This window comes from Littorina saxatilis, linkage group LG5, assembly GCF_037325665.1.
Source record: "Littorina saxatilis isolate snail1 linkage group LG5, US_GU_Lsax_2.0, whole genome shotgun sequence".
Classification (NCBI taxonomy): domain Eukaryota; kingdom Metazoa; phylum Mollusca; class Gastropoda; order Littorinimorpha; family Littorinidae; genus Littorina; species Littorina saxatilis.
Genome location: NC_090249.1, coordinates 17,270,807 through 17,296,652, shown reverse-complemented (window position 1 = coordinate 17,296,652; position 25,846 = coordinate 17,270,807). Strand labels below are relative to the sequence as shown.

General features: G+C 43.7%; 1 protein-coding gene across 2 annotated transcripts; it reads left to right on the top strand.

Moving 5' to 3' along the window:
- Positions 1 to 820: 820 nt before the first annotated feature.
- LOC138966439 (probable cytochrome P450 12a5, mitochondrial) lies at positions 821 to 24,659 on the top strand (the record flags this gene model as incomplete). Of its 2 annotated transcripts, none has more annotated exon segments than XM_070338681.1 (10): positions 821 to 996; positions 11,874 to 12,211; positions 12,616 to 12,818; positions 14,038 to 14,269; positions 15,960 to 16,150; positions 17,222 to 17,417; positions 18,335 to 18,503; positions 18,757 to 18,923; positions 20,316 to 20,394; positions 24,450 to 24,659. In XM_070338681.1, coding segments are annotated over 9 exon segments (1,722 nt in total), but the record flags the coding sequence as incomplete, so codon positions are not given.
- Between the last annotated feature and the right edge of the window lie 1,187 nt (positions 24,660 to 25,846).

The following is a 25,846-nucleotide window of genomic DNA, read 5'->3' as shown; positions in this document are numbered from 1 at the left end:
GCGTGTGTGTGTGTGTGTGTGTGTGTGTGTGTGTGTGTGTGTGTGTGTGCGTGTGTGTTGCGTGTGTGTGTGTGCGCGTGTGTGTGCGTGTGTGTGTGTGTATGTGTGTGTGTGCGTGTGTGTGTGTGTGCGCGTGTGTGTGCGTGTGTGTGTGTGTGCGTGTGTGTGCGTGTGTGTGTGCGCGTGTGTGTGTGTGTGTGCGTGTGTGTGCGTGTGCATGGGCTTGCACATACGTGCCTACGCTTTGTGTGTGCGTGTATCTGTCTATATGTCTGTTTGTGATTCTGCCTGTGAAGTAAATTCTAGCTCCACATTGCAATTTAACAAAGCTACTCTAAGAGCTAGCTGCTAGCGTTCGATATGCCCCAGTTTATTCCCAACACGCATATATATATAATTATATATTCATTGTGTGATGTGGTGCAGAGGAAAGGGAGTTCCTTGAATTTTGCATATATATACATATATATATTTATATATGTACAAACAAATATGGAAAAAATAACCAAAACAAGCCTTCACGTTTTCACCAATATTTCAGCCTCGTGGCCTTCGTCAGGGTGTTCTATAATTAACTCGCACGATGTTTACAAATATCCTTTGACGCAATGTCTGTCTATGTATATATATGTATATAAAACATCAGAAATATATATATATATATGTACAACCGCACACGTACACCCAACGGTCATTAGGTCAAAAGTACATGCGTGTACCTATTACTGTTGCTTACCTGTCACACTTACGCTCGACCCCTGCGACCCCGCCGGGGTAGTGCGGCTGTACGCCGAACGCTGTTTACCACAGCTCATGCATATGCATGATCTCGCGCTGTCGCGTGCAAGTCCGCGTGCTCGAGGGGTCAGTCAAGATATGTATTGCCGCAGCGTACTCGCTCAATGGGCACAGGTGGAAGAGGAAGATAGACCGAGGTGGAAGTACACTTGCACGGGAGGGAAGTAAATTGGTGACAGCACTGTGAGAGCGAGGAAGGTAAAAGAAAAGTCTCGATGTCTACCTTGGGGTGAAAATCACAGGCTTGACTGAGTGATCTCAACTTTTGACAGTTGTTTTGTGTGTTTGTACGTGCATACCTGGAACTTTCGAGTATTTTATTTTGCTCGACGAATGAAGGTAAAAGAACAGTCTCGATTTCTACCTTGGGGTATATCAATCACAGGCTTGAGTGATCTCAACTTTTGACAGTTGCTTAGTGCGTTTGTGTATGCATACTGGCCTGGAACTTTCGCTCGACGAATGAAGGTAAAAGGCAAGCGATTCACAGAGCGCGGCGCGCTGTGCAGCGCGGCGATTCCCAGAGCGCGGTGCGTTGTGCAGTGCAGCGATTCCCAGAGCGCGGCTATTGCTCTCACCAGCGCAGATTGTTGACGCGCTTTATTTTTGGACATGTATGAATGCATGATTATCAGCAACATTTTACACTCTTTCTTTGGACACTTAAAAGCAACTTCAGGGCTGCAAGACTACAAAATTGCACTTTCTGCAGACTGAATATACGCGTTCAAATCAACCGGGGAAAAAAACACTGAAAAAACGATCTGCGCATGCGCGAATTCCAAAATGGCTGCTGAAGTGTTAATTGGTGTGACACCGATTAACAGTTTCGCGGCACTGTACTCGGATAATTGTTTAAAAACGTCATCCCAGTTTAAAAACTCAGCTCCTTTTCGGCATATCATTAGTAGTTCTAAGCCATTGCAATGACATGTAGTGATATGACTGCCAAGTATTCAAGGCCGGTGTCACGAACTGAAAACTGACTCTGCCTGAACAATCCTTCTCGTTGCGGTCAATGCGCATGCGCTAACATGGGGAGATTAATCAGGTCGTGAACAACCTAACCCTTACCCTAACCCTTACCCTAATCCTAACCCTAACCCTAACCCATGGTTCGATCGGTCAAAGGGTCGCATTTTGTAAGTCCAAGATTGGCGCATGCGCATTGACCGCAATGAGAAGGATTGTTCAGCAGAGGTAGGCACGTTTTTACATCGGCGCAGCGATATATGGTAAATTCAGTTGAAAGAGTGAGAGAGAGAGAGAGAGAATCAGTGGAGCTCTGTTTTTCGTTTTATTGACAGTTTTATTTCTCAAATAGATCAGATAGATGTAGCTGTTGTAAACGTTGCGATTGTGAAGGAAATGTATCAGCAGAATACATTGCGCGTCGTGAATCGCAGTGCTCCTCGTATATAGCGGCGCCGCGCGTTGTAAATCGCAACGCTGCACAACGCGCCGCGCGCTGTGAATCCACTTCGAAGGTAAAAATCCAGTCTCGATTTCTACCTTCGGGTATATACATCACAGGCTTGAGTGATCTCAACTTTTCGGAGTTGTTTTGTGTGTTTGTGTGTGCATACCTGGAACTTTCGCTCGAAAAAAGTAGGTAAAAGAACAGTCGATTTCTACCTTGGGGAATATAAATCCCAGGCTTGAGTGATCAGAACTTTTGACAGTTGTTTTGTGGGTTTGTACGTGCATACCCGTGTGGTGTACGAAGATTCTGCGTTTTGCAGAAGTTTTTGATTCTGGAAAGGTTTGTTTGTGTACCTGTTTTTATTGCGAGTTTTGACATTAGTAATTATAGCTAACTGGCGATTGAACTATAACGAATCCATGTGTGCATGAGGAACATAATAGTTCATTTCTTGATCGCAGTCTTGTTTCGGTTTTTGGTGAGAGGGAAATATGACCTTTTTACAGTGCAAAAAAGACAAATGCCTGGGATCCATATTTTTGTAGGATACTCAATTGTTTGAAATCCGGCGCATTATTGACGCATTCAGGCGAGATTCCAAACCGTCTTCAATTAATCCTTTTTGCTGTCGTTAGTGTAAAGTTTTCTGCACTATGGAACGTTTTAATTCTTTTTCTTGTTTATGTCTTTTTTTTGTGGTAATAGGTATCGTTAGTTCTAAGCGTTCAAGCATGTCATGCTAATGCAAACCGGGGCCGAGGCTTTTTTGAAAGGGTGATTTTTATCAGCCGTATTGTTGAATTTAATATCGTGTTTATAGCTGGGGTTTTCCCGACTGAAATACTGAAGGTTAGTGTACTCATACGTCTTTCATAGTACTTACCATCTTAGGCCAGCTTTCTTGCTTCGACGTGTTTAGTTCCTTTGTCTTTGTCTCTTTTGTCTTGAAACTAACCTGGTTGTCTTATACTCATGTTTGATCGCCAGTGATTTTCGTGAAGAGCAAAATATTTATATATTCAACAACATTTTACCGTTTTTATTTTCGAAAACATGTGTGTGGGGGGGGGGTGAGAGAGAGAGAGCTAGTGTGTGTGTGTGTGTGTGTGTGTGTGTGTGTGTGTGTGTGTGTGTGTGTGTAACTTGGTGTGTGTGTGAGAAGGAGGGATGCCGATTTGTCCTTCGCTGAGGGTATGCAGGTATGATGGTTGATGACCGTGCCCAAGGCATTGCACTTTCACTTAATTTGTTGTTCGCTTTTACGAAAACGTAATCAGCCGTTTACGAAAAATGTGATACGAACAGAGGCCAACAATAGTAATTATCCGTATTGTAGTTCTTGAAGCGTTCATCGGGTGCGTTGTTGCTAAAACTCTAAAACCTACGTGTTTCTTAAACTGGAACGGGTATGGTGTATTTGTAAGGGTCAGGGGAATTCCCACAGTTTCCATTCTGACAAGAAGACGAAAGAACCTTTGGCCTTCAGGATCAACACAGTTGTTTTAAAGGAAGGAGGTAGTAGGAGAGGGGGGGGGGGGGGTGTTAGCATGCTTACATGTGTGTGTGTGTGTGTGTGTGTGTGTGTGTGTGTATGTGTGTGTGTGTGTGTATGTGTGTGTGTGTTTGTGTGTGTGTGTGTATTTGTCTGTGTGTGTTGTACTTCTATCGGCGCTCATAATGCATAAAATCCGCCGAGAGAGAGAGAGAGAGAGAGAGAGAGAGAGAGAGAGAGAGAGAGAGAGAGAGAGAGAGAGAGAGAGAGAGAGAGAGAGAGAGAGAGAGAGAGGCGTATGAAAGAGGGCAAGGTCATTTATAATTTTCAAACATACGGATATGAAAATAGTTGACCTGGATCGAGAGTGGGACAGAAAGGGAGGCAAAGAGTTCGTTAGCCGAGGGAACGGTATATTAAATAAAAATGTCTGTAGTTCGATTGAACATGGGCATGGTGAGAGGGGGGGGGGGAGGCGGGGAGGGAGGGTGGGTAGGGGGGGGGGGGGGGGGCAATCGAGGTTAAATAAAACAGATCGGGAGTGATTGCAAAAATAGATACATATATATATACACCAAGTTCAAAAATTTAAGGATATAGTTTCCCCCGCTTAAAAAAAGGTAAATCATACTGTCAAAACAATAAAACAAAATAACTGACTCTTTGGGGGTGTAGATGTGGTCAAGGACCTGTGACGTCACACCCAAGCATTTCTGAAACCCAATTAGCTCTAATTCTAGCAGAAGAAAGGAAGATCCACCACTTTTTGTGCTAAGTGTACAATAATGCCAAAAGTACATCGATGGGGGGGGGGGGGGGGGGGTGTTTGAGGCGTGGGAATGTGGATCTTGTGTGTGCAGCGTCAAGGTCACACGTGCACGTGTCTTACCTAGTTATAGGACAAGGAGTCTGCCATTTGTTTGTTTGTTTGTTTGCTTGCTTAACGCCCACGAAGGGCCATAATTATCAGGGCGGTGCTGCTTTGACATATAACGTGCGCCACACACAAGACAGAAGTCGCAGCACAGGCTTCGTGTCTCACCCAGTCACATTATTCTGACACCGGACCAACCAGTCCTAGCACTAACCCCATAATGCCAGACGCCAGGCGGAGAAGCCACTAGATTGCCAATTTTAAAGTCTTAGGTATGACCCGGCCGGGGTTCGAACCCACGACCTCCCGATCACGGGGCGGACGCCTTACCACTAGGCCATATGGAGTCTGCCATGTTTCGCGTTAACTCGAAAACAGGTTCGTAAAAAAAAAAATATTGAAATAAAAAGTTAACAAATAATGACGTGCAGTTTAAGTGCAAGCGAACACATACATCCGGAAACTAGTGCAAACAGGTGAGTGACTGACTGATTTCAGGTGGTTAGGCCGGGGTTGAAGGACGAATTGAGACGAGGGAGTAAACACAAAAAAAGAAGAAAAAGCAAGTCGCGTAAGGCGAAATTACTACATTTAGTCAAGCTGTGGAACTCACAGAATGAAACTGAACGCACTGCATTTTTTCACAATGACCGTAGTCCGCCGCTCATGCAAAACGCAGTGAAATTAACGAGCCTGTTTAGCGCGGTAGTGGTTGCGCTGTGCTGCACATAGCACGCTTTTCTGTACCTCTCTTCGTTTTAACTTTCTGAGCGTGTTTTTAATCCAAACATATCATATCTATATGTTTTTGGAATCAGGAACCGACAAGGAATAAGATGAAATTGTTTTTAAATCGATTTCGGAAATTTTATTTTAATCATAATTTTTATATTTTTAATTTTCAGAGCTTGTTTTTAATCCGAATATAAAAAATTTATATGGTTTTGGAATTAGAAAATGATGAAGAATAAGATGAACGTAATTTTGGATCATTTTATAAACAAATAATTTTAATTACAATTTTCAGATTTTTAATGACCAAAGCCTCCAAGCTGAAATGCAATACCAAAGTGCGGCCTTCGTCGAAGATTGCTTTGCCAACATTTCAGTCATTTTGATTTAAAAAAATGAGGGTGTGACAGTGCCGCTTCCACTTTTACAAAAAGACGGATACGACGTCATCAAAGACATTGATCCAAAAAATGAAAAAAACAGTCTGGGGATATCATACCCAGGAACTCTCTTGTAAAATTTCATAAAGATCGGTCCAGTAGTTTACTCTGAATCGCTCTACACACACACACGCACAGACACACACACACATACACCACGACCGCTCCCATGGGGTCGCCTTCACGCGGCGGGAGTGTTTCCACAGAGCTACCCCACCCCTTTACTTCTCTTCTTTTGTCTTATTTCTGCCTTACCAGTCCTTTCACCTATATTTCCTTCCAAGAAAACTCTCCCTACTATTCCCTGCAGTTTTCCAATTCTTTTCTTGTTGTCTTATTTCTACCTGACTGGATCCATCACCTTTATTTCACTTACCAAAAGTCTTCTTTTCCACATCCTTATTTCTCTGCCCCCCGCATGTCGTAAGAGGCGACTAACGGATTCTGTTTCTCCTTTTACCCTTGTTGAGTGGTTCTTGTATAGAATATAGTCAATGTTTGTAAAGATTTTAGTAAAGCAGTATGTAAGAAATGTTTAGTCCTTTGTACTGGAAACTTGCATTCTCCCAGTAAGGTCATATATTGTACTACGTTGCAAGCCCCTGGAGCAATTTTTTGATTAGTGCTTTTGTGAACAAGAAACACTTAACAAGTGGCTCTATCCCATCTCCCCCCTTTCCCCTATCCCATCTCCCCCCTTTCCCTCGTCGCGATATAACCTTCGTGGTTGAAAACGACGTTAAACACCAAATAAAGAAAACACCACGACCCTCGTCTCGATTCCGATCCCCCTCTATGTTAAAACATTTAGTAAAAACTTGACTAAATGTAAAAAGAGGATAGAAATGGGGGTACAGCGGTTGAACTGTGGTGCATTTAAAAGAAATGGAATAGATCGGCGTGCAAGAATGAACTTTTCTTTTGGTTTGTGAGTCGTAAAGTGTGTTCTGTTGTCTGTCTTCTTTTCTCTCTCTGATGATTGTGCCTGAGGAAGACCCTAGTAGTCGAAACGTACCCCCCGCGGGTTAGGGGGAAGAAATTACCCGATGCTCCCCAGCATGTCGTAAGAGGCGACTAACGGATTCTGTTTCTCCTTTTACCCTTGTTAAGTGTTTCTTGTATAGAATATAGTCAATTTTTGTAAAGATTTTAGTCAAGCAGTATGTAAGAAATGTTAAGTCCTTTGTACTGGAAACTTGCATTCTCCCAGTAAGGTAATAATTATATTGTACTACGTTGCAAGCCCCTGGAGCAAATTTTTGATTAGTGCTTTTGTGAACAAGAAACAATTGACAAGTGGCGATATAACCTTCGTGGTTGAAAACGACGTTAAACACCAAATAAAGAAAGAAAGTCGAAACGTCGTGCTTTGATGTCGTATTGTCTTCGTTAAACACGTGAGTACAGTAGTTGTTGGTCTTTTTGTTTGTCAGATATGTCTATTCTAAAGATTGCCGTGTCTGACTGAGTTTCTTGAATGTGTGAAATCGAGCGAGCACTAATTTGAGGGAACCAGTCGGCGCGAGTGTGTGTGTGTGTGTGTGTGAGTGTGTGTGTGTGTGTGTGTTTGTGGGTGTGTGTGTTTGTGGGTGTGTGTGTGTGTTTGTGTGTGTGTGTGGTAGTGTGTGTATGTAGGTGTGTGTGTAGTTCTCTGTGCGTGCGTACGTGCGTGTTTGTTTAAACTGAAGTACGAGAGAGTAAAAACATCAGTGCTGTCAGTAAATAAATGGGCTGATCGACATGAGTCAGCTAATAGCTGCCATGTCCGGCCACACTTGTTACAGGCATACGAGGGTTGGTACAGATATGTATACTAAGTAGTCCGTGACCAGCTTTCCAGTCAGTGAACTGAGCAGGGCTGTTTCAAAAACAACACTCGCCAAGTGCACGAGCTCTTGACTAGTGATCCTTTTGTCGCGGGTGCACGAGCTCTTGACTAGTGATCCTTTTGTCGCGGGTGCACGAGCTCTTGACTAGTGATCCTTTTGTCGCGGGTTTGACTCCATACAGGGAGGGACGGACACGGGTCAACTATATGTGCAGACTAAGAGTTGGTATCCATGTTCCACCCCCGTGTCAGCACAGTGGCACGTAAAAGACCTCAGTCATTCTGCCATATTAAGCGCAAGTTGCTGATTACACCAAAACACGCACACACCTGGGTAGCGCGACTCATGTTTCTGCTGGCTTTCCACTGGGAGGAAGCGACTCGAATTTCCCAGCAATGGGATAATAAAGTATAGTAAAGTGAAGTAAAATAAAGTAAATGAAATTAATCGTTCGTTTTTTTTCAGGTCGCGAACCGTACACAGTGCGCTCCTGTCCTTATCATGCATTAGTATTGAAGTTGAGGGCAACACGACCGAATACTCAGTACGAAACCGAGACAAAGACGAGGTTATGTTTCTCGTCTCAAACTGCCGGCGTTACCCCCGAGATGCCCCCCACGTAACAGTCTTTGGGGTCTATGACATATAGAGGTTGTCACCAAATAAGATCTTCGGTGGTTTACCTTTCAAACTCTGTTAATCATTGACTCTTCTGCGTCATTGGTTGGCATGACAACAGCGAATGTCTTTGTACATTTAATCTATTGGTGGCGATCAGGTCCTGAAAACGAGTGGCTTTTTTTCTTTCCAATTTGACTTTTCTCCTCCCTTTCCCTCTTTATATTCAAATAAAGTTTTTTTGAGGATGTGATGACTGAGATGGTAAGAGAGGCACTGTGCAGGGATGTTTCTATGATTTATTTTTGGGGCCAATATTGCCAAAATGGCTGTAGATGTTTCGCTAATTTTCGGAAGTTTTCAGCAGTCCCCGGTAGGACCTTTCCGCACCGTAAAACGTTTGTGGCACGTCTGCCGAAACGACGGCAAGGTTTTCGGCGAATAGACGAACTCCGCAAATAAGTGAGGCAAGCTTTCAACACGTGCTCTGTGTCCTCGTGTTTCAGACACTTCGCTAGTGACTGGCCTATAGTGTCACGTGGAAAAGTTTGACTCACTAAAAGCAAGAGTATTTCATCTTTCACAACCCATATAAACCCAAATGATTATTTCCGAACATCGTATCTCGAATAGCAATATCAGATGAAGCGACGATAAAAAAATATTAACCAACCAACCATTCCAACATCGGCTGTTGAATTGATTTGTTGTGTTTTGCCGACTGCCGCCTCCGGTCAGTGAACAATTTCACGCTTGTTGTTGTTTTGACCGAAACAAAATAATATCGTAAAGTCATGTGCAATAGGTTTCTTTAAGGTTTTGCGAGGTCTTATCTAAAAGCGGTAGATTGTTGTTATCTCAGGGTTGCTGGGTACACATCCGGGTGTATTCTCGAAACAGGATCAAGAGAAACGTTGACGCACCCTGTAAAGATCCCACCTTTTAAATTTAATAATCATTTCTATTCAGTTCAAACTGTTCACTTCAAGTGAACCAGTCATTTTTTTCATGAACTAGTATAGAATATGGAGATTTGCCTTCATAGACACGCGCAGCAATCACCTGATGTGAATAAAAACCCTGTGATGTGTGGAATGCACCTTTGACTAATTTATTGGTGGCGGGCTGTGACAACTCTCAGTCGCGAAGTTCTCTTCTTGTTCTTGTTCTTGTTCTTGTACTTGTACTTCTTCTTCTTCTTGTTCTTTCTTTCTTCTTCTTCTCCTCCTCCTCCTCCTCCTTCTTCTTCTTCTTTCCTGGGATGAAACCACAGAGGTATAGAATATTTTATATCTCTGTGGCTGAAACTCCCACCTTCACTCATGTTTTTGCACGAGTCGGTTTTTACGCGTATGCCCGATTTTACCCCGCCATTCAGGCACCCATACGCCGCATTCGGGGGAAGCATGGTGGGTATTTTCGTTTTCTATAACCCACCGAACTCTGAAATGGATTACAGGATCTTTTCCGTGCGCACTTGGTCTTGTGCTTGCGTTTACACACGAAGGGGGATACATCACTAGCTGGTCTGCACATCAGTTGACCTGGGAGATCGAAAAAATCTCCACCCTTAACCCACCATGCAGCCGCGGCCGGGATTTGAACTAACGACCTTCTGACAGTCGCGAACATGTTCAAAGTGAACTGAAAAACAATTTCACGCTTTTTTTTAATGCAATGCATTTTGGCACGTTTTGCTTGCACTAAATAATGACTTTATCCCCGAGTACGCTAGTACTTGGGCTCAACAGACTCTAATCGTGTGTGTGTGTGTGTGTGTGTGTGTGTGTGTGTGTGTGTGTGTGTGTGTGCGTGTGTGTGCGTGTGTGTGTGTGTGTGTGTGTGTGTGTGTGTGTGTGTGTCTTTCTCCACTTAACAGCTTGGGCGCAGTTCGTTCAAAAGTTGATACACTAACTTGATAATAGGTCCGATTGATCGTATTAAAACTTCATAATGTTACCTGGGACCTAAATGCGAAATAAACCACAAAAACGACTTGGCGGTTGGACGAATTCAGACGGAGCAACAGCCAGCCATTGAGCTGATAGAACAGCCGAACGCGTCACACAGTGACGAGAAATATAGCGTCGTAAAAAGCATGCGTATCGCATGCGAGACGATTTGCCAGGCTTTGCGCGTTGTGTGTTTGAATAATTTGATTTTTTGTGTACCCCATTTTCTACCAAGCGTTGGTTGCTCGGTCGCGACTGCGGTGGTTTAGAGGTCGCGATTTTGTGTTTTTTCTTATGGTTTCCTTTGTTTACATATGTTTCAGTCTTTTACCTTCACTTAACATTAAAGAATTTGGTAAAACTACCTGGGGCGTGATAAATGCAAGAATCCGCGAGCCAGGACAGTAAAAGAACTTCGTGGGCCACCTGTTCACCAGTTATGAAGAGGGTCGGCAGTTGGTAGCGCGCTGGATTTGTATTCAGTTGGCCGCTGTCAGCGTGAGTTCGATCCCAGGTTCGGCGGAAATTTATTTCAGAGTCAACTTTGTGTGCAGACTCTCTTCGGTGTCCGAACCCTCCCCCCGTGTACACTACATTGGGTGTGCACGTTAAAGATCCCACGATTGACAAAAGGGTCTTTCCTGGCAAAATTGCTTAGGCACAGTTAATAATTGTCTACCTATACCCGTGTGACTTGGAATAATAGGCCGTGAAAGGTAAATATGCGCCGAAATGGCTGCAATCTACTGGCCGTATAAAATTTCATCTCACACGGCATCACTGCAGAGCGCCTAGAACTGTACCCACGGAATATGCGCGATATAAGCGTCATTGATTGATTGATTGATTGATATTTTTTCATTGTGATCAAATAAAAGAGAAAGGCCAGTCACCACGCACATCCTCGACTCGCATGCAATGTAGTTATATAGCAAAGGGAATGCCTGTAATTCACACAGAGCAATCACTTGGTCTTAAACGTGCACAAGACAAAAACTTTTATACTGGCGGAGCGAGCCAGTCTGAAGAGTACTCGGGTCCAGCGCGAGCGTTTTTTATTCGGGCAACTGATCTTCTTGGGATGAAGGAAGATTAAAAAGTGACGACATAACCTAATCTAAACGTATAATTGCATGTGTGAATCTGTCAATGTCCGCGCTGGTTGTGATTAGTAATGGTTTTCTTCGGGCAATCTCTTTGTGGCGGAAAAAGGCCGCAGATTGAAGTTAACGACATAACCTAATTTAAACGTCACATTATTATTCTATGGTAAATCTGTCAGTGTTCGCGTAGGATGTGGTTAGTAATGATTTTGTCTGGCGATCTCTTTGTGAAGAAAGAATGCAGATGGAAGGCAACGACAGAACATAATCTAAAGGCATAATTACTTTACCTGGGAGAATCTGTCAGTGATGACGTGGGTGGTTTTTAATTTTTTAATTTTTTTTATATATTTAGTAAACTCAGAAAGGTAAGAAGAACAATTTTCACATACGCCGGACGCATACGCACGATGGCCTGTCAAACCCAGGTGTAATAGCGTAGTACATGTAATAGCAGAGACTGTAGAGTACTCTGGCAATAACATCGTGTGATCGTCCTTTCGTTTAACACCAGATCTGTTACCCAAGATTGTCGTCAATACAGATTCAATAACGATTTTAACCTGTCCCTTATTTTATTATTGATTATTTTATTTTATTATTTTGTTTCAGGTCACTCTACAACGCCCCAACACTGTACATCACCATTAGAACTCCCACGGGAAAACCGACAGAATGAGCCGCACGGTGCTAGAAAAACTGTGTCACGAAATCCTGCGGGCACGCGCGTCACAACAGTTGTCTGTCGTCGGAACGCGTCACAAGGCCAGCAGCGTCACAGCCGTCAAGGAAGCGTCTGTGACGGAAGCCTGGAACAATGACGTCACAGCGAACAAGGACACGTCAGCATGTCCAATGACGTCATCGCATCAGGCTGCTCCTCGTCACAACAGCAGACCTACTACGGTTTCGCGTTCGCACAGCGTTCCCAGACGATCGGCTCACTTCAGGTAAAAATAATTCTTTTTAAAACCAAAAACAAAGAGACTGCCAACGTTTCAAATTTCAGACTACAAAAACAAGAAAGGTTGATTGTTGGAACGTTTGTTACTGACAAAACAATACGTTACAGTTACTTGTTTTTAAAAAAATTAATTCTTTTTTAAGTTTTCATTCCTTATTCATTTTTGCTTGATTTAAAAAAAAATTCTTAGTATCAAATGTTTCTTAAATATTTCCGCTATCGTGTTTAATTCTGCTTTGTGTAAACTGTTAACGATCCGTAAATATAAGAGTATACTTGAGTACGGATCCAAACATCATATGTTTGAATATGTCACAATATTGCAACTGACCGAAAGAGTTGTTAAAAAACAGTACAACTTATTGATTTGTTTCGTGAAACCATTTTCAGTGTGGTCGAGAGCACAGCCACAGCAGAGCAGCATGTCCCCATCACAGTATCATCAGACAAAACGTCCTCCGACACAGAATCCGCACAGTTTCAAACCACTGCACCACCTCACCTCGCTTTCGACACCGCAAAGCCATTTGTGGACATGCCCGCTCCCTTCAGTTTGCCCATCATCGGCACAATGTGGATGCACTTACCAGGTGGTAAGTAAATAATTAAAGAATAACAATCCTGGCATCCCCAGTCTGTCCCTGTTTCTTGCGGCTCTAAGTTCCCTTTTTAGTGCCGGAGACATTGAAATCTATTTAACTAAATTCAATTAAGTAATTGAAAGCTACCAACGCCTTCAGTTTTCATTGTGGGTAACACTAAATGTATTCATGTTATTCACTTCATTTCTGTCTTTCTTAGTTTTGTTGTTATTGTTTAGTTAGTAAGATAGTTAGCTAGTTAGCTAGTTAGGTAGGGGGGTAGTTGTTTAGTTAGTTATCTATTAATGAACCGGTAAAATAAAGAAGAGGTAGGGGGTAGTTGTTTAGTTAGTTATCTATTAATGAACAGGTAAAATAAAGAAACTCTTCTTCATCATCGGCACAATGTGCTGTGGGTAAGTAGTTTTCAGAGATTATTGTCCCAACAGGATATCCCCGACGAGGCACCGCCGCCGGTATGGGTGCCCTACTGGTATTGTCCTCAAAGAGCCTTCAATTGTCAGGTCCTCGTATTGCTTGGTGGCATTTCTGCATATTCTGGACATTTGTAGTATCGTATGAACTTACAATTTCAGTGTCAATAGCAAACGATGGTTTGTACGTAGTGCCAATAGCAAACGATGGTTTGTACGTAGTGCCAATGTTTTTTGAAGTGGTGCAACTCTCCCACACCCCCGAATAACCCTTAGAGAGTTGTTTCCTGAAGGCGTTTACATTCTGACGTCGGCGTTTTAATGTCAGTATAATTCGATCAGCGATCATTTCACGCTTTCACCCTTTTAAGAAAAGATTCATTTCAGGCTATCGTAATGTTATAGTCGGTTTGGTAGATTGTCCTCTACGTTTTTGTTTTATCTTTTCCTCGCATATTTATTTTTGGATTCAGTGCTTTTGTTTGGGGATTTTTGTTTACAATCCTTTCTCTAAATGTTGTCTTGAAGAAGCCTCAATAGGCGACATTTTTTATATTTAATTTGGGGTGTCTTTGTCTCAGTGAATAAATACAGTCGAACACCCCAAAGATCCAAGACAAGCTTTTCTTCTATATAATACACCTTTCCACAGCGAGGACCTGTCTATAACGACTTTTCGTCGGTCCCTTGGGTGGTCGTTATATACAGGTTTTATAGTATCTCTTTTTACATTTAGTCAAGTTTTTTTATTTTTTTAATTTTTTTTAACATTGTTGTGATTTTTTCATGCATTACAGGACCTCTGCACGGTCTTTCCTTCGAGGGCAAGACCACGCGCCTGCAGGAGCTGTACGGACCAATCGTCAGAGAGCACGTCATGCTGGGGTTCAAGATGGTGCACCTGTACAGACCACGTGACATGGAGACGGTGTATCGCGCGGAAGGCACGCGACCCAGACGCGACGCTTTCCGTACACTCAAAAAATACAACGAAGACTTCAGCAACGGTGTCCAGGGCATTCTTACCAGGTCAGGAACCCTTTCCGTCATTTTCATCTTCTTCTTTTTCTGCGTTCCCAGCCATGCTGAAACTTTAATCCGGTCTGTAGGGCGAAGTCCACAGTCCGCCGCCGCAGCGACGTTGCCGGACTGACCCCAGAGCTTCTCGTGGGCCTTCAATGGACTGGTCCATGTTTTCCGTCATCTAAAACATTGGGCTAATTCTTCAGACATTGTTATATAGGCCAGGGGCGGATCAGTTGCTTTGTAAGGGGGGGGTGCACTTTGAATCGAAAGTGAATGTGATGGGCGCAAAGCGCCCGAATTTGCTTGGGGGGTCCGGGGGCATGCCCCCCCGGAACAAATTTGGGCTCAAAGAAGCAAAATGGTGCCATCTGGTGCCATTTGAACTTATAAATGGTCATAGAATCAGCTTTCCAATTTAAAAAATTTTTTTTTTGCTGGAGGGGGGGTGCACGTGCACCCTGTGCACCCCCCTCGTCCGCCCCTGTAGGCTTATGAATATTGTATATCAATCTATTACGCATATTCCTGACTTTGACGATTGAAGTTATTCAAGAGTGTAGGCCTAAATAGATGAAGATACCGAAGTTTTTTAGAATCTCTTTCATTTTAAGAATGACCTTCTAAACTCTCCCAACCATTCAGATGTGCGGGAACCCTATCATTAATTAAAAAAAGGAAGAACTATATAAAATCACTGAGAACAAAAATGTATTTTTCTATATAGCATAACGGACAAATACAGATGGCTTGTATGCTGCTGTTTGCCAAAATAAATCGTTTTAGTATCTTCATCTACTTACACACTTACTTCAATAATTATGTTACACTATTCCGGTCCATATCCTATGTAATAACTTCTGAAGCCCAATGTCAGTCAATTCCTTTGATTTCCTTGTCAAATTCGTATTTCAATAGCCGGGAAGAGGCGTGGTACAGACTATGTTCCAAAACCAAGGGGAAGATAATGTTCAAAGCCCAGAATGCAAATCTGCTTAAGATCTTCACAAAACCAACTTCTCATTCATTGTTTCATTTATTCGTCTTTATTTTCATTCTGCAACCGAGGAAACGCCTGGTACATGTTCGTGTCAAAGCCCAATTAAAGAAAATTCAACCTCTATCCACGTCAGCGGCTTCCCAAAGTCCAACTTGACATTCACCTTTACATCTTTGCACAGCGAGGGTGCATGCGTAGCATAGGCTTCGTTCCAAAGCCTCGGTAAGAATAGTGAAGCCCAAAATACGCGTCAGTGTCTGCCTAAATCCAGGTATTTAATTCTCTTGTTTTTATTTCTTTATCTGTTTTTATCAAACATCCTTCCAGTTGGGGTTGTCCAGTCTTCCTAATTCCCAAATGGTTAATCGCCTAAAACAGGGGCGGATCAGTTGCTTTGTAAGGGGGGGGGCACTTTGAATCGAAAGTGAATGTGATGGGCGCGAAGCGTCCGAATTTGCTAGGGGGGTCCGGGGGCATGCCCCCCCGGAAAAAATTTTGCCCAAAGAAGCAAAATGGTGCCATCTGGTGCCATTTGAACTTAGAAATGGTCATAGAATCAGCATAGAAAAATCTTTTTTTTTCTTCTTCTTTTTTTTCTTTTTTTTTCGGGGGGGGGGGGGGCACGTGCCCCCTGTGCCCCCCCCCCCTCGTCCACCCCTGTAAAATCCTCATGTCTTTGTCTCCTTTATTCCACAGCCAGGGGGATGCATGGCACAGGCTTCGTTCAAAAGCCCAGGTGAAGATGATGAAGCCCAAATCGGCCTCTGCCTACCTAGACCTGCACAGCAAGATCTCCGACGACTTTGTGGCCGCCATTGACCGAGCGAGAGACGAGGATGGTGTGGTTCAGGATCTGCTGCCTGATCTATATAAGTTTGCCATGGAAGGTGGGATATACTATATATGTTTATACTGTTCCGGCGGTTGGGATTTTAGTCTCGTTTTGACTAAATGTTTTTAGATAGACTGGGAATCGAGACGAGGTCAATGTGTGTGTGTGTGTGTGTGTGTGTGTGTGTAACAAATCCAGATTATATTGTGCACAATAAACGCGGACGTTTTCGTTTTTGGCCGCTCGAATAACGGGACAGAACTCGTACAGAACAGGGACTTTCTATGAAAAACTTAATTGTCTCCCCTGCACTCGTAAAAAGATTTAATACTTTGATTTTTTTTACACTTGCACAGGAATGGACACACGTCGCAATTTGCTTTTTGTCAATGAGCCATTCCCGTGTCACCGCTGTGTGGCACATAATAGACCTCGGTCAATGAGCCATTCCCGTGTGACCGCCGTGGCACATAATAGACCTCGGTCATGCTGCCAGCAGTGCAGGTGTCCGATTACACCTTAACACGCACGTACACACCTGAGTAGGAAATTCGGAATAGCAAAAACGGCCATCAGATCACTTCAAAAGCCATACAATAAGATTCTGGGAAACAAATAATGTTACCACGCAGGAGAACTATAACTTCCCTGGCAAACCCGAGTGTTTGAAAATATGAATGAAATGTCCTAAATTAAATAGGCAAAGAAAGAGCACTCTTTGCAAAATGGATTTGCCTCCTATGGAAGTACCGTAAAATCCCTAGCAAACGCCCCCCCCCCCTCCGCACAGATTTCGGGTAAAAGTAGGGGGTGGGCGTTTGCTAGGTATCCACCCCTTTGCAAGATAACGTGTCATCACATTTTCACGAGAGAAATAAAGTGGCACAACTTTTGGCCAAAAGTGGGGGGTGGGCGTTTGCTGGGGATTTTACGGTACAGAAAAGATAAGTCTTCTTTTTCTTCATCCATGGGCTGAAAATCCCACGTACACTCGTGGTTTATGGTTCGTTTATTTTATTTTTATTTTTTTGCACGTGTATATGACCGTTTTTACCCCGCCTTTTAGACAGCCTTCTGATGATATCTTTCTACCTAAGTCTTTCTAAGTCCACTGTGTCCCATTCAGGAATTGGCGGTGTCTGTTTCAACCGCCGCCTGGGGGCGATGGAGGAGAACATCCCTGCCGACAGCGACACCTTCCGGTTCATCGAGGCGGTCAGTGACGTCATGGAGGTGACGCACAGCGAAATGAACAAAATCTTCCTCTCCAAAAACTCCCCAGAATTCAAGAAAATGGTCCGCGCTCAGACCTTCATCAGAAAGTGAGTGTTTGGTTGTGTGTGTGTGTGTGTGTGTGAGTGTGTGTGAGTGTGTGTGTGAGTGTGTGTGTGAGTGTGTGCGTGTGCGTGTGCGTGCGTGTGTGTGTGTGTGTGTGTGTTTCTTCTGACATGTCATTGAAGGCGACAAGAGCCGCCTTCTTCCTGTAGTCTTTTAAGTCCTAGTTTATCTGTCGCGGGGCATTTACTGCGTTACAGTTGTCAAAGGTTTCTCTTTACAAATATTGCAAGCATGGTTCAAGTTACTGAATACAAATTCACGACATTCATTGAGCCGGAAGTCGACTTCGCGGCCCAAAATTCAGTGCCAGATCTTCGTGCAGCCAGCTTCGCGAGGCAGACTTCGCCCAATTAACTTGAGGCTTGATGATGATGTTGATGACGACAGCAAAGACAACAACAACATAAAACATAAAGACAAACGATAATTCATTGTCCATACAATGGATGGACAAGTGCGGTTCGACTGCTCTCTGCTCAACAATGATAATGACAACGACAAGTCGAATCTTCCCTGCCATACCTCCCCCTGCCCTCTCCCCCCCCCCCACCCCAATCATGCTGTCTATCCAAGAGGCCGAGCGGACGCTGGAGATGTTCTCGCAGAACGTGTAGGACGTTGAGGGTGAGGGTCTAACATTGGATTGGGGTTTGTTTGAACATGGACAGAACAATGTGGTTCGTCTGCTCAACTATGATGATAACAAAACCGCCTTTTTCCCTCATACAGTATCATAATGATAACGACACCGCCATTTCCCCCATACAGGCTGTCCATCCAAAAGGCGGAGCGGACGCTGGAGATGTTCTCGCAGGACGAACAGGACATTGAGGATGAGGGTACAATGTAGTTCATCTGCTCAACTATGATGATAACGAAACCACCTTTTCACCCCATACAGGCTGTCTATCCAAGAGGCCGAGCGGACGCTGGAGATGTTCTCGCAGAACGAACAGGACGTGGACGGGGAGAGCGGAGACCTCATCCCTTACCTCATGACCAAGACCAGCCTGACGGAGGAAGAGGTCATGACCCTCATCAGCGAGTTCTTCTTCGCTGGCGTCGACACGGTGAGGGTCTAACATTGGAGGAGGTTTATGAATGGGTTCTTGGGCTGCAAAAATGTGTCACTCGTTTGGTCTGCAGGGTTGCGTCTATGCCGGGGGGTGGGGGTGGGGGGAGGGGGGGGGGGTTTGGGGGGTTCCTGGGTTCCGAAATCCCGTCTTATACCGTCTCTCTACAGACATTCCATGGTCAAAATATTCTTTTCACACATGTACCGTCAAACAGAAAATGCAATCATGTCATATTGTCTCGCCACAGACAAGCCACTTGCTGGGGTTCGCTCTGTATGCTATGGCCGTCAACCCTGAAGCTCAGGAAAAACTGATTGAAGAGATTAACAGCATTGTTGACGGAAGTGACGTCATCACGGCTAGTACGCTCGGGCGCATGTCCTACCTCAAGGCCTTCACCAAGGAAACGTTCAGGTAAGGTCATTTCAAGGTCGCTGTTTCATTGGTTTGGAGACATCGATATCGATTAAAAACACCAAGACGTCTCTATTTGACCCTCTCTTTCGAATAACCAAAGGGAAGTAATCGCTCTTTATGCATTCGACACGTGTAATGGAGTAAGCGAGAGAGTAAGAAAGTGAGGATGAAAGTCGCTTGTTCATTTCAATGTTTGTTATTCAGGTGCCAGGAGAAAGGTTTCGTATAACTCTCGCTTACTCCGTTACACATGACGTATGCATAAAGAGCGATTACTTCCCTTTGTTATTTGATATCCTAAGTTAACAACGCTCTGCCTCATTCTGTTTAAGATTCCTCTCTTTCAAAGTTAAAAATTCTCACTTCAAAAGCCAAAGTTCGAAAAGACGTTATAACATGAAAAATGGTGTCACCTAAAATTCCCTTAAAAGGATTTCCAGAACGAAGTTTGTGCCGGTGACTTTTACAAATCAGCAGTAGATAATTAATTGTAAGGTCACCGCCAGGCGGAGCATGTGTCAGTACCTGCTATTCAGACTTGGTCGTGTGACAGACGTTTTCTTCCACACGAGATTACGTTGATTGTCTAACGAAGCCGTCAGGCTGAGTTAGACATCAGCTAATCGAGTGTGGAAGAAAACTCTGTCACACGACCAAGTCGGAATAGCATTTATGTCTCACAGCTTCAACAGAGGAGAGAACAAACACGTTTTGCGTACTCAAGCTTGACAAACCTAAACACACGAGCAGCCATTTTCGAGAGATCTACTTTTTGACGGAAGTGACCGAACAACTATGAATGACGTCTCAGTATATGTGAATGACGTCACAGTCATCGTCACAGTCTGTATCTTTTGAAGTATCGCATTCTTCATGACGTCTTTCTGTGTCTGCATCCGCGAAATGTTTGTTCTTTTCGGGATCTTTGTCATCTATGTTCAGAACTCTGTCCTTATAGTTTCAGACTAACAGGCCTCCTGAGCGAGCCACTTTCCAAGGGCAGCTACATTCGCGTATGGAAACAGTACTGTCGTCTGGAATGCCGTTTTCAGTATTCTCAGCGTTGAAGAATTTGTAAAGAGAAGAAACGATAACAGCAGGAGAAATAAAAGTCGTGTGTGCATTTGGGGGCTTTTGGAGGGACGATTTCGAGTTTGAATCCGTTCTTGCACATGCTCCAAAGCGTGTAACATACAATCTTGCACACGTTTGCTTTCGTAGTGGCAAAGAAGGAAAGCGTGTGACATTATCGTATATCATTCAAATCATTGCTTAATTTAAAGACTACGCGGCCAGTGTGTGGGTGATGGTGTAAAGAAAAAGACAAACAATAAGAAATATATGTAATAATAAAAACATGAATTAGTCAATGGTATTTGTGTGTTGCAGAATGACCCCAATCACCCCTGGCAACGGACGGACACTGGACACAGACATCGTACTGTCGGGTTTCCATATACCTGCGGGGGTTAGTCCCATTTCTCTGCCTTCCTGTGTGTGTCTGTCCGTCTCTATGTGTCGTCTGAATGGTTCATCAATTCATTAAAAATGTATGTGCATGTTAAACAAAATGTAATAGAATTCAGATCTAAATTAAGTTATGTTAAAAATTGAGACTTTTTATCATTGTCATTTTTACTTAAAATGCAGTAAGACAATTATTTTCAAATTTGTATCTGTATATATAAGGGAGAGTTACTGGTTCTGTACCACTTAAAAAAAAAACTCATCTGCGTCACAAGCATGATATCCCAGAGCCCTGCTATTTGCACCTTGTATAGTGCCAATATTATGTATTAAGTTTGCTGTGATAGTTCTTTGATTATACTGTTTTCTGTTCCTGTTGACCCTATCTGAGGGCGAGGGCTGAATGTAAACAAGCATATATTCTTGCTTATAGATCTACTACCCTCGATTATAAAGATTTTGTCTTGTCTTGTCTTGTCTTCTCTCTCTCTCTCTCTCAAATCAAATCAAATCAAATCAAAATTTTACTTTTCGAGGGTTGTGGCATAAGCAATACAACGAGCTTTTTTTCAACCAGCCCTCGCCCAGAGAGGGGACTAATCTAATCACATATTTACACGGATAGAGAGAGAGAGAGAGAGAGAGAGAGAGAGAGAGAGAGAGAGAGAGAGAGAGAGAGAGAGAGAGAGAGAGAGAGCAATATGTCGATATCGCAACACTAAAACTGTTTTATCATGCCCACATCTTATCCCATATTAAAGGCACAGTACGCCTCCCGTAAACCATCACAGATACTATCAGGCTTTTACACACAGTACAAACACCCTTCCATTTGAACACTCATCGAACGGGAACATCCTAGGTGCCCAACGTAAAGAGCGAGCAATTTTCAAAGAATTAATTTTTCGGATTGAGACCATCTCAATCGGACCCATCCTGAACTCAGGTCAAAAATGAATTACTTCAATTGGCGATAGCCGTCGAGCGATGATTGTGCGTTTTGGCGCTAGACCTAACTTTTAAAATTTAAATAATATAATGACAGCTTGTTACACACACATTCTTAAATCATAAAAGAATTATTTTTTTCATCAAGACAAGATCAGTACAATTCGAAGTTTTGAAAGTTTGAAAAAAGAAAAGCCCGGAAGCAGGGTCACGCAAGGTCGTGGTTTTTGTAGCAGACGACGGTTTATCGGCAGTCAAAAGCCATCGCTCGAGTTCTATGAACCACATTCGTTTGTTTCGTGAAAAGTCAGAGGTACATTGCAGATGAGCTCACATTCAAATTACAAACTGACGATTACATTGTGAAAAAGGGAAACTGGACCACACGGGTTCACGATGGCTCAGGGGTAAGATAAACCACGCAAAAATAAATTCTTTGAAAATTGCTCGCTCTTTACGTAGGGCACCTGGGATGTTCCCGTTTGGTGAGCGTTCAAATGGAAGGGTGTTTGTACTGTGTGTAAAAGCCTGACAGTATCTGTGATGGTTTACGGGAGGCTTACTGTGGCTTTAATTACGCATCAACTCTTTGGGATGGCGTCTCTGATATTCACATGAAAAAGTTAAACTCTCTGCATCGTCGGGCAGCTAAAATCATGTTAAATGGTCCACAATTATCAGCTGATTGGGAAGTTAAAGAATTTAAACTACCTGCCGCTAGTTAAACAGTTACAGTTTAATAAGACTGTAATGATGTATAAAGTATATCATGGCGAAGTGCCCAACTATATTCAGGACCTATTTCACAGTCACCCCTTCTTACACGTAGCAAAGAGTAAATTGGTAAATTTTTCTGATTTATGGTGTGTAGAAAAGTAGAATTCTAGGATAAATTCTAAATTCTAAATACAACCAACGACAATGGCAATGCACTTACCCCGCCTTGTGTCCATTAATGGCAATACACTGACCCCGCCTTGTGTCCATCAATGGCAATACACTGACCCCGCCTTGTGTCCATCAATGGCAATACACTGACCCCGCCTTGTGTCCATCAATGGCAATACACTGACCCCGTCTTGTGTCCATCAATGGCAATACACTTACCCCGTCTTGTGTCCATCAACGGCAATGCTCTGACCCCGCCTTGTGTCCATCAATGGCAATACACTGACCCCGCCGTGTGTCCATCAATGGCAATACACTGACCCCACCTTGTGTCCATCAATGGCAATACACTGACCCCGCCTTGTGTCCAACAATGGCAATAAAATGACCCCGCCTTGTGTCCATCAATGGCAATACACTTACCCCGTCTTGTGTCCATCAATGGCAATACACTTACCCCGTCTTGTGTCCATCAATGGCAATACACTTACCCCGTCTTGTGTCCATCAATGGCAATACACTGACCCCGTCTTGTGTCCATCAATGGCAATACACTTACCCCGCCTTGTGTCCATCAATGGCAATACACTGTGTCCATCAATGGCAATACACTTACCCCGTCTTGTGTCCATCAATGGCAATACACTTACCCCGTCTTGTGTCCATCAATGGCAATACACTTACCCCGCCTTGTGTCCATCAATGGCAATACACTGTGTCCATCAATGGCAATACACTTACCCCGCCTTGTGTCCATCAATGGCAATACACTTACCCCGTCTTGTGTCCATCAATGGCAATACACTTACCCCGCCTTGTGTCCATCAATGGCAATACACTTACCCCGTCTTGTGTCCATCAATGGCAATACACTTACCCCGCCTTGTGTCCATCAATGGCAAGACACTGACCCCGCCTTGTGTCCATCAATGGCAATACACTTACCCTGTCTTGTGTCCATCAATGGCAATACACTTACCCCGCCTTGTGTCCATCAATGGCAAAACACTTACCCCGTCTTGTGTCCATCAATGGCAATACACTTACCCCGCCTTGTGTCCATCAATGGCAATACACTGTGTCCATCAATGGAAATACACTTACCCCGTCTTGTGTCCATCAATGGCAATACACTGTGTCCATCAATGGCAATACACTTACCCCGCCTTGTGTCCATCAATGGCAATACACTGTGTCCATCAATGGCAATACACTTACCCCGCCTTGTGTCCATCAATGGCAATACACTGTGTCCATCAATGGCAATACACTTACCCCGTCTTGTGTCCATCAATGGCAATACACTGACCCCGCCTTGTGTCCATCAATGGCAATACACTGACCCCGCCTTGTGTCCATCAATGGCAATACACTTACCCCGTCTTGTGTCCATCAATGGCAATACACTGACCCCGCCTTGTGTCCATCAATGGCAATACACTGACCCCGTCTTGTGTCCATCAATGGCAATACACTGACACCGTCTTGTGTTCATCAATGGCAATACACTGACCCCGTCTTGTGTCCATCAATGGCAATACACTGACCCTGCCTTGTGTCCATCAATGGCAATACACTTACCTTGTCTTGTGTCCATCAATGGCAATACACTGACCCCGCCTTGTGTCCATCAATGGCAATACACTGACCCTGTCTTGTGTCCATCAATGGCAATACACTGACCCCGCCTTGTGTCCATCAATGGCAATACACTTACCTTGTCTTGTGTCCATCAATGGCAATACACTGACCCTGCCTTGTGTCCATCAATGGCAATACACTTACCTTGTCTTGTGTCCATCAATGGCAATACACTGACCCTGTCTTGTGTCCATCAATGGCAAGACACTGACCCTGTCTTGTGTCCATCAATGGCAATACACTTACCCCGTCTTGTGTCCATCAACGGCAATGCTCTGACCCCGCCTTGTGTCCATCAATGGCAATACACTGACCCCGCCTTGTGTCCATCAATGGCAATACACTGACCCCGCCTTGTGTCCATCAATGGCAATACACTGACCCCGCCTTGTGTCCATCAATGGCAATGCACTGACCCCGCCTTGTGTCCCCTTTAATTAATTGATGTCGTAGATTCGTTTCAAAGATACCTGTGTTTGGCGTGCTTGGCTGGAATGAATCTATCTTAACCGCATTATCAAGGCAAATTCCAAACCCTGGGCAATGAGATATTCGGTATTCTGTTTTCCGTGTCTGCAGGTCATGCTAGCGCTTCACCATGACTGGGCCGGCAAATCGCCCCTCCATGTCAAAGACCCGGATGTCTTTATGCCGGAACGCTGGCTAAGGGGAAACAAATCTGCTGAGGCTGACATTCATCCCTTCATCCTCATGCCATTCGGCTTCGGGCCCCGATCATGCGTCGGCAGGCGCTTCGCGGAGCAAGAGTATTCGGTCGGTTTGATCAAGGTGAGCTGTCTTGTGTGTGTGTGTGTCAGTGTGTGTGTGTGTGGGGGTGATACAAGTGTGTGTGTTTGTGTGTGTGTGTGTGTGGGTGGTGATACAAGTGTGTGTGTGTATGTGTGTGTGTGTGGGTAGTGATACAAGTGTGTGTGGGTGGGGGGGTGATACAAGTGTGTGTGGGTGGGGGGTGGGGGTGATACAAGTGCGCGCGTGTGTGTGTGTGTGTGTGTGTGCGTGCGTGTGCGCTCTGTGTGTCTGTCTGTATATTTGTCCTATTTTGTATCTGACCGTCTGCCGTTCAGTCTTCACTAGCAGCGAATTAATCTAAGAAAATTAGGCGAAGGAAGAGCTCTGGTGCAAACTAATGCCTTTCGGCAACATCTGTGCGGTCTACCAATATCGGAGAGCGGGAACAGTTTTTCATAATTTTTTAATTTTTTTAATGATATTTACTATATTAGCATATATCATGATTGTATTGATTGTTCAAAATGCCCCCATGGGTTATGAACTAATAAAACTTGAACTTGAACTTGGGATTTTATGAAATTGCTGTCATAATATACCATAAATGTGGCATATTGGAAACAACGGATGGAACTGTTATACACGCTACTTACCTCTTCTGGTAAGAGAAATCGATGTGTTTGTATATTTGCAAGTTCATTTCAACAAAAACGTGAAATAAGCTCGTATATTATACATTAACAAGGGACAAACCAAGGGGGACATTAACGACCGTCATTTTTGAGTTTCAAATATTAAGTAGAAAAATTGAATTGTAAATATAAGGTGTATTTCCATTGTAAATAGAAAATGTCCTCTTTTTTTTTTTTTTTAGGTGTATTATACCTCTATGTTTGGAGTTGACAAAAAAAAAAGAAGAAAAAAGACCAATGAAGAAGGATGCTCACCGCCTTGTTACAAAAAGCTAAAAAAAAAGTAAAGAAAAAAGAAGAAGGAAACTGTTAAAGGAGGGTTTGAAGCAGCCTGCATGCAACTGAGGTCAAAACAAAACAAGTCGCGTAAGGCGAAATTACTACATTTAGTCAAGCTGTGGAACTCACAGAATGAAACTGAACGCACTGCATTTTTTCACAATGACCGTAGTCCGCCGCTCGTGCAAAACGCAGTGAAACTGACGAGCCTGTTAATGTTTAGCGCGGTAGTGGTTTCGCTGTGCTGCATAGCAC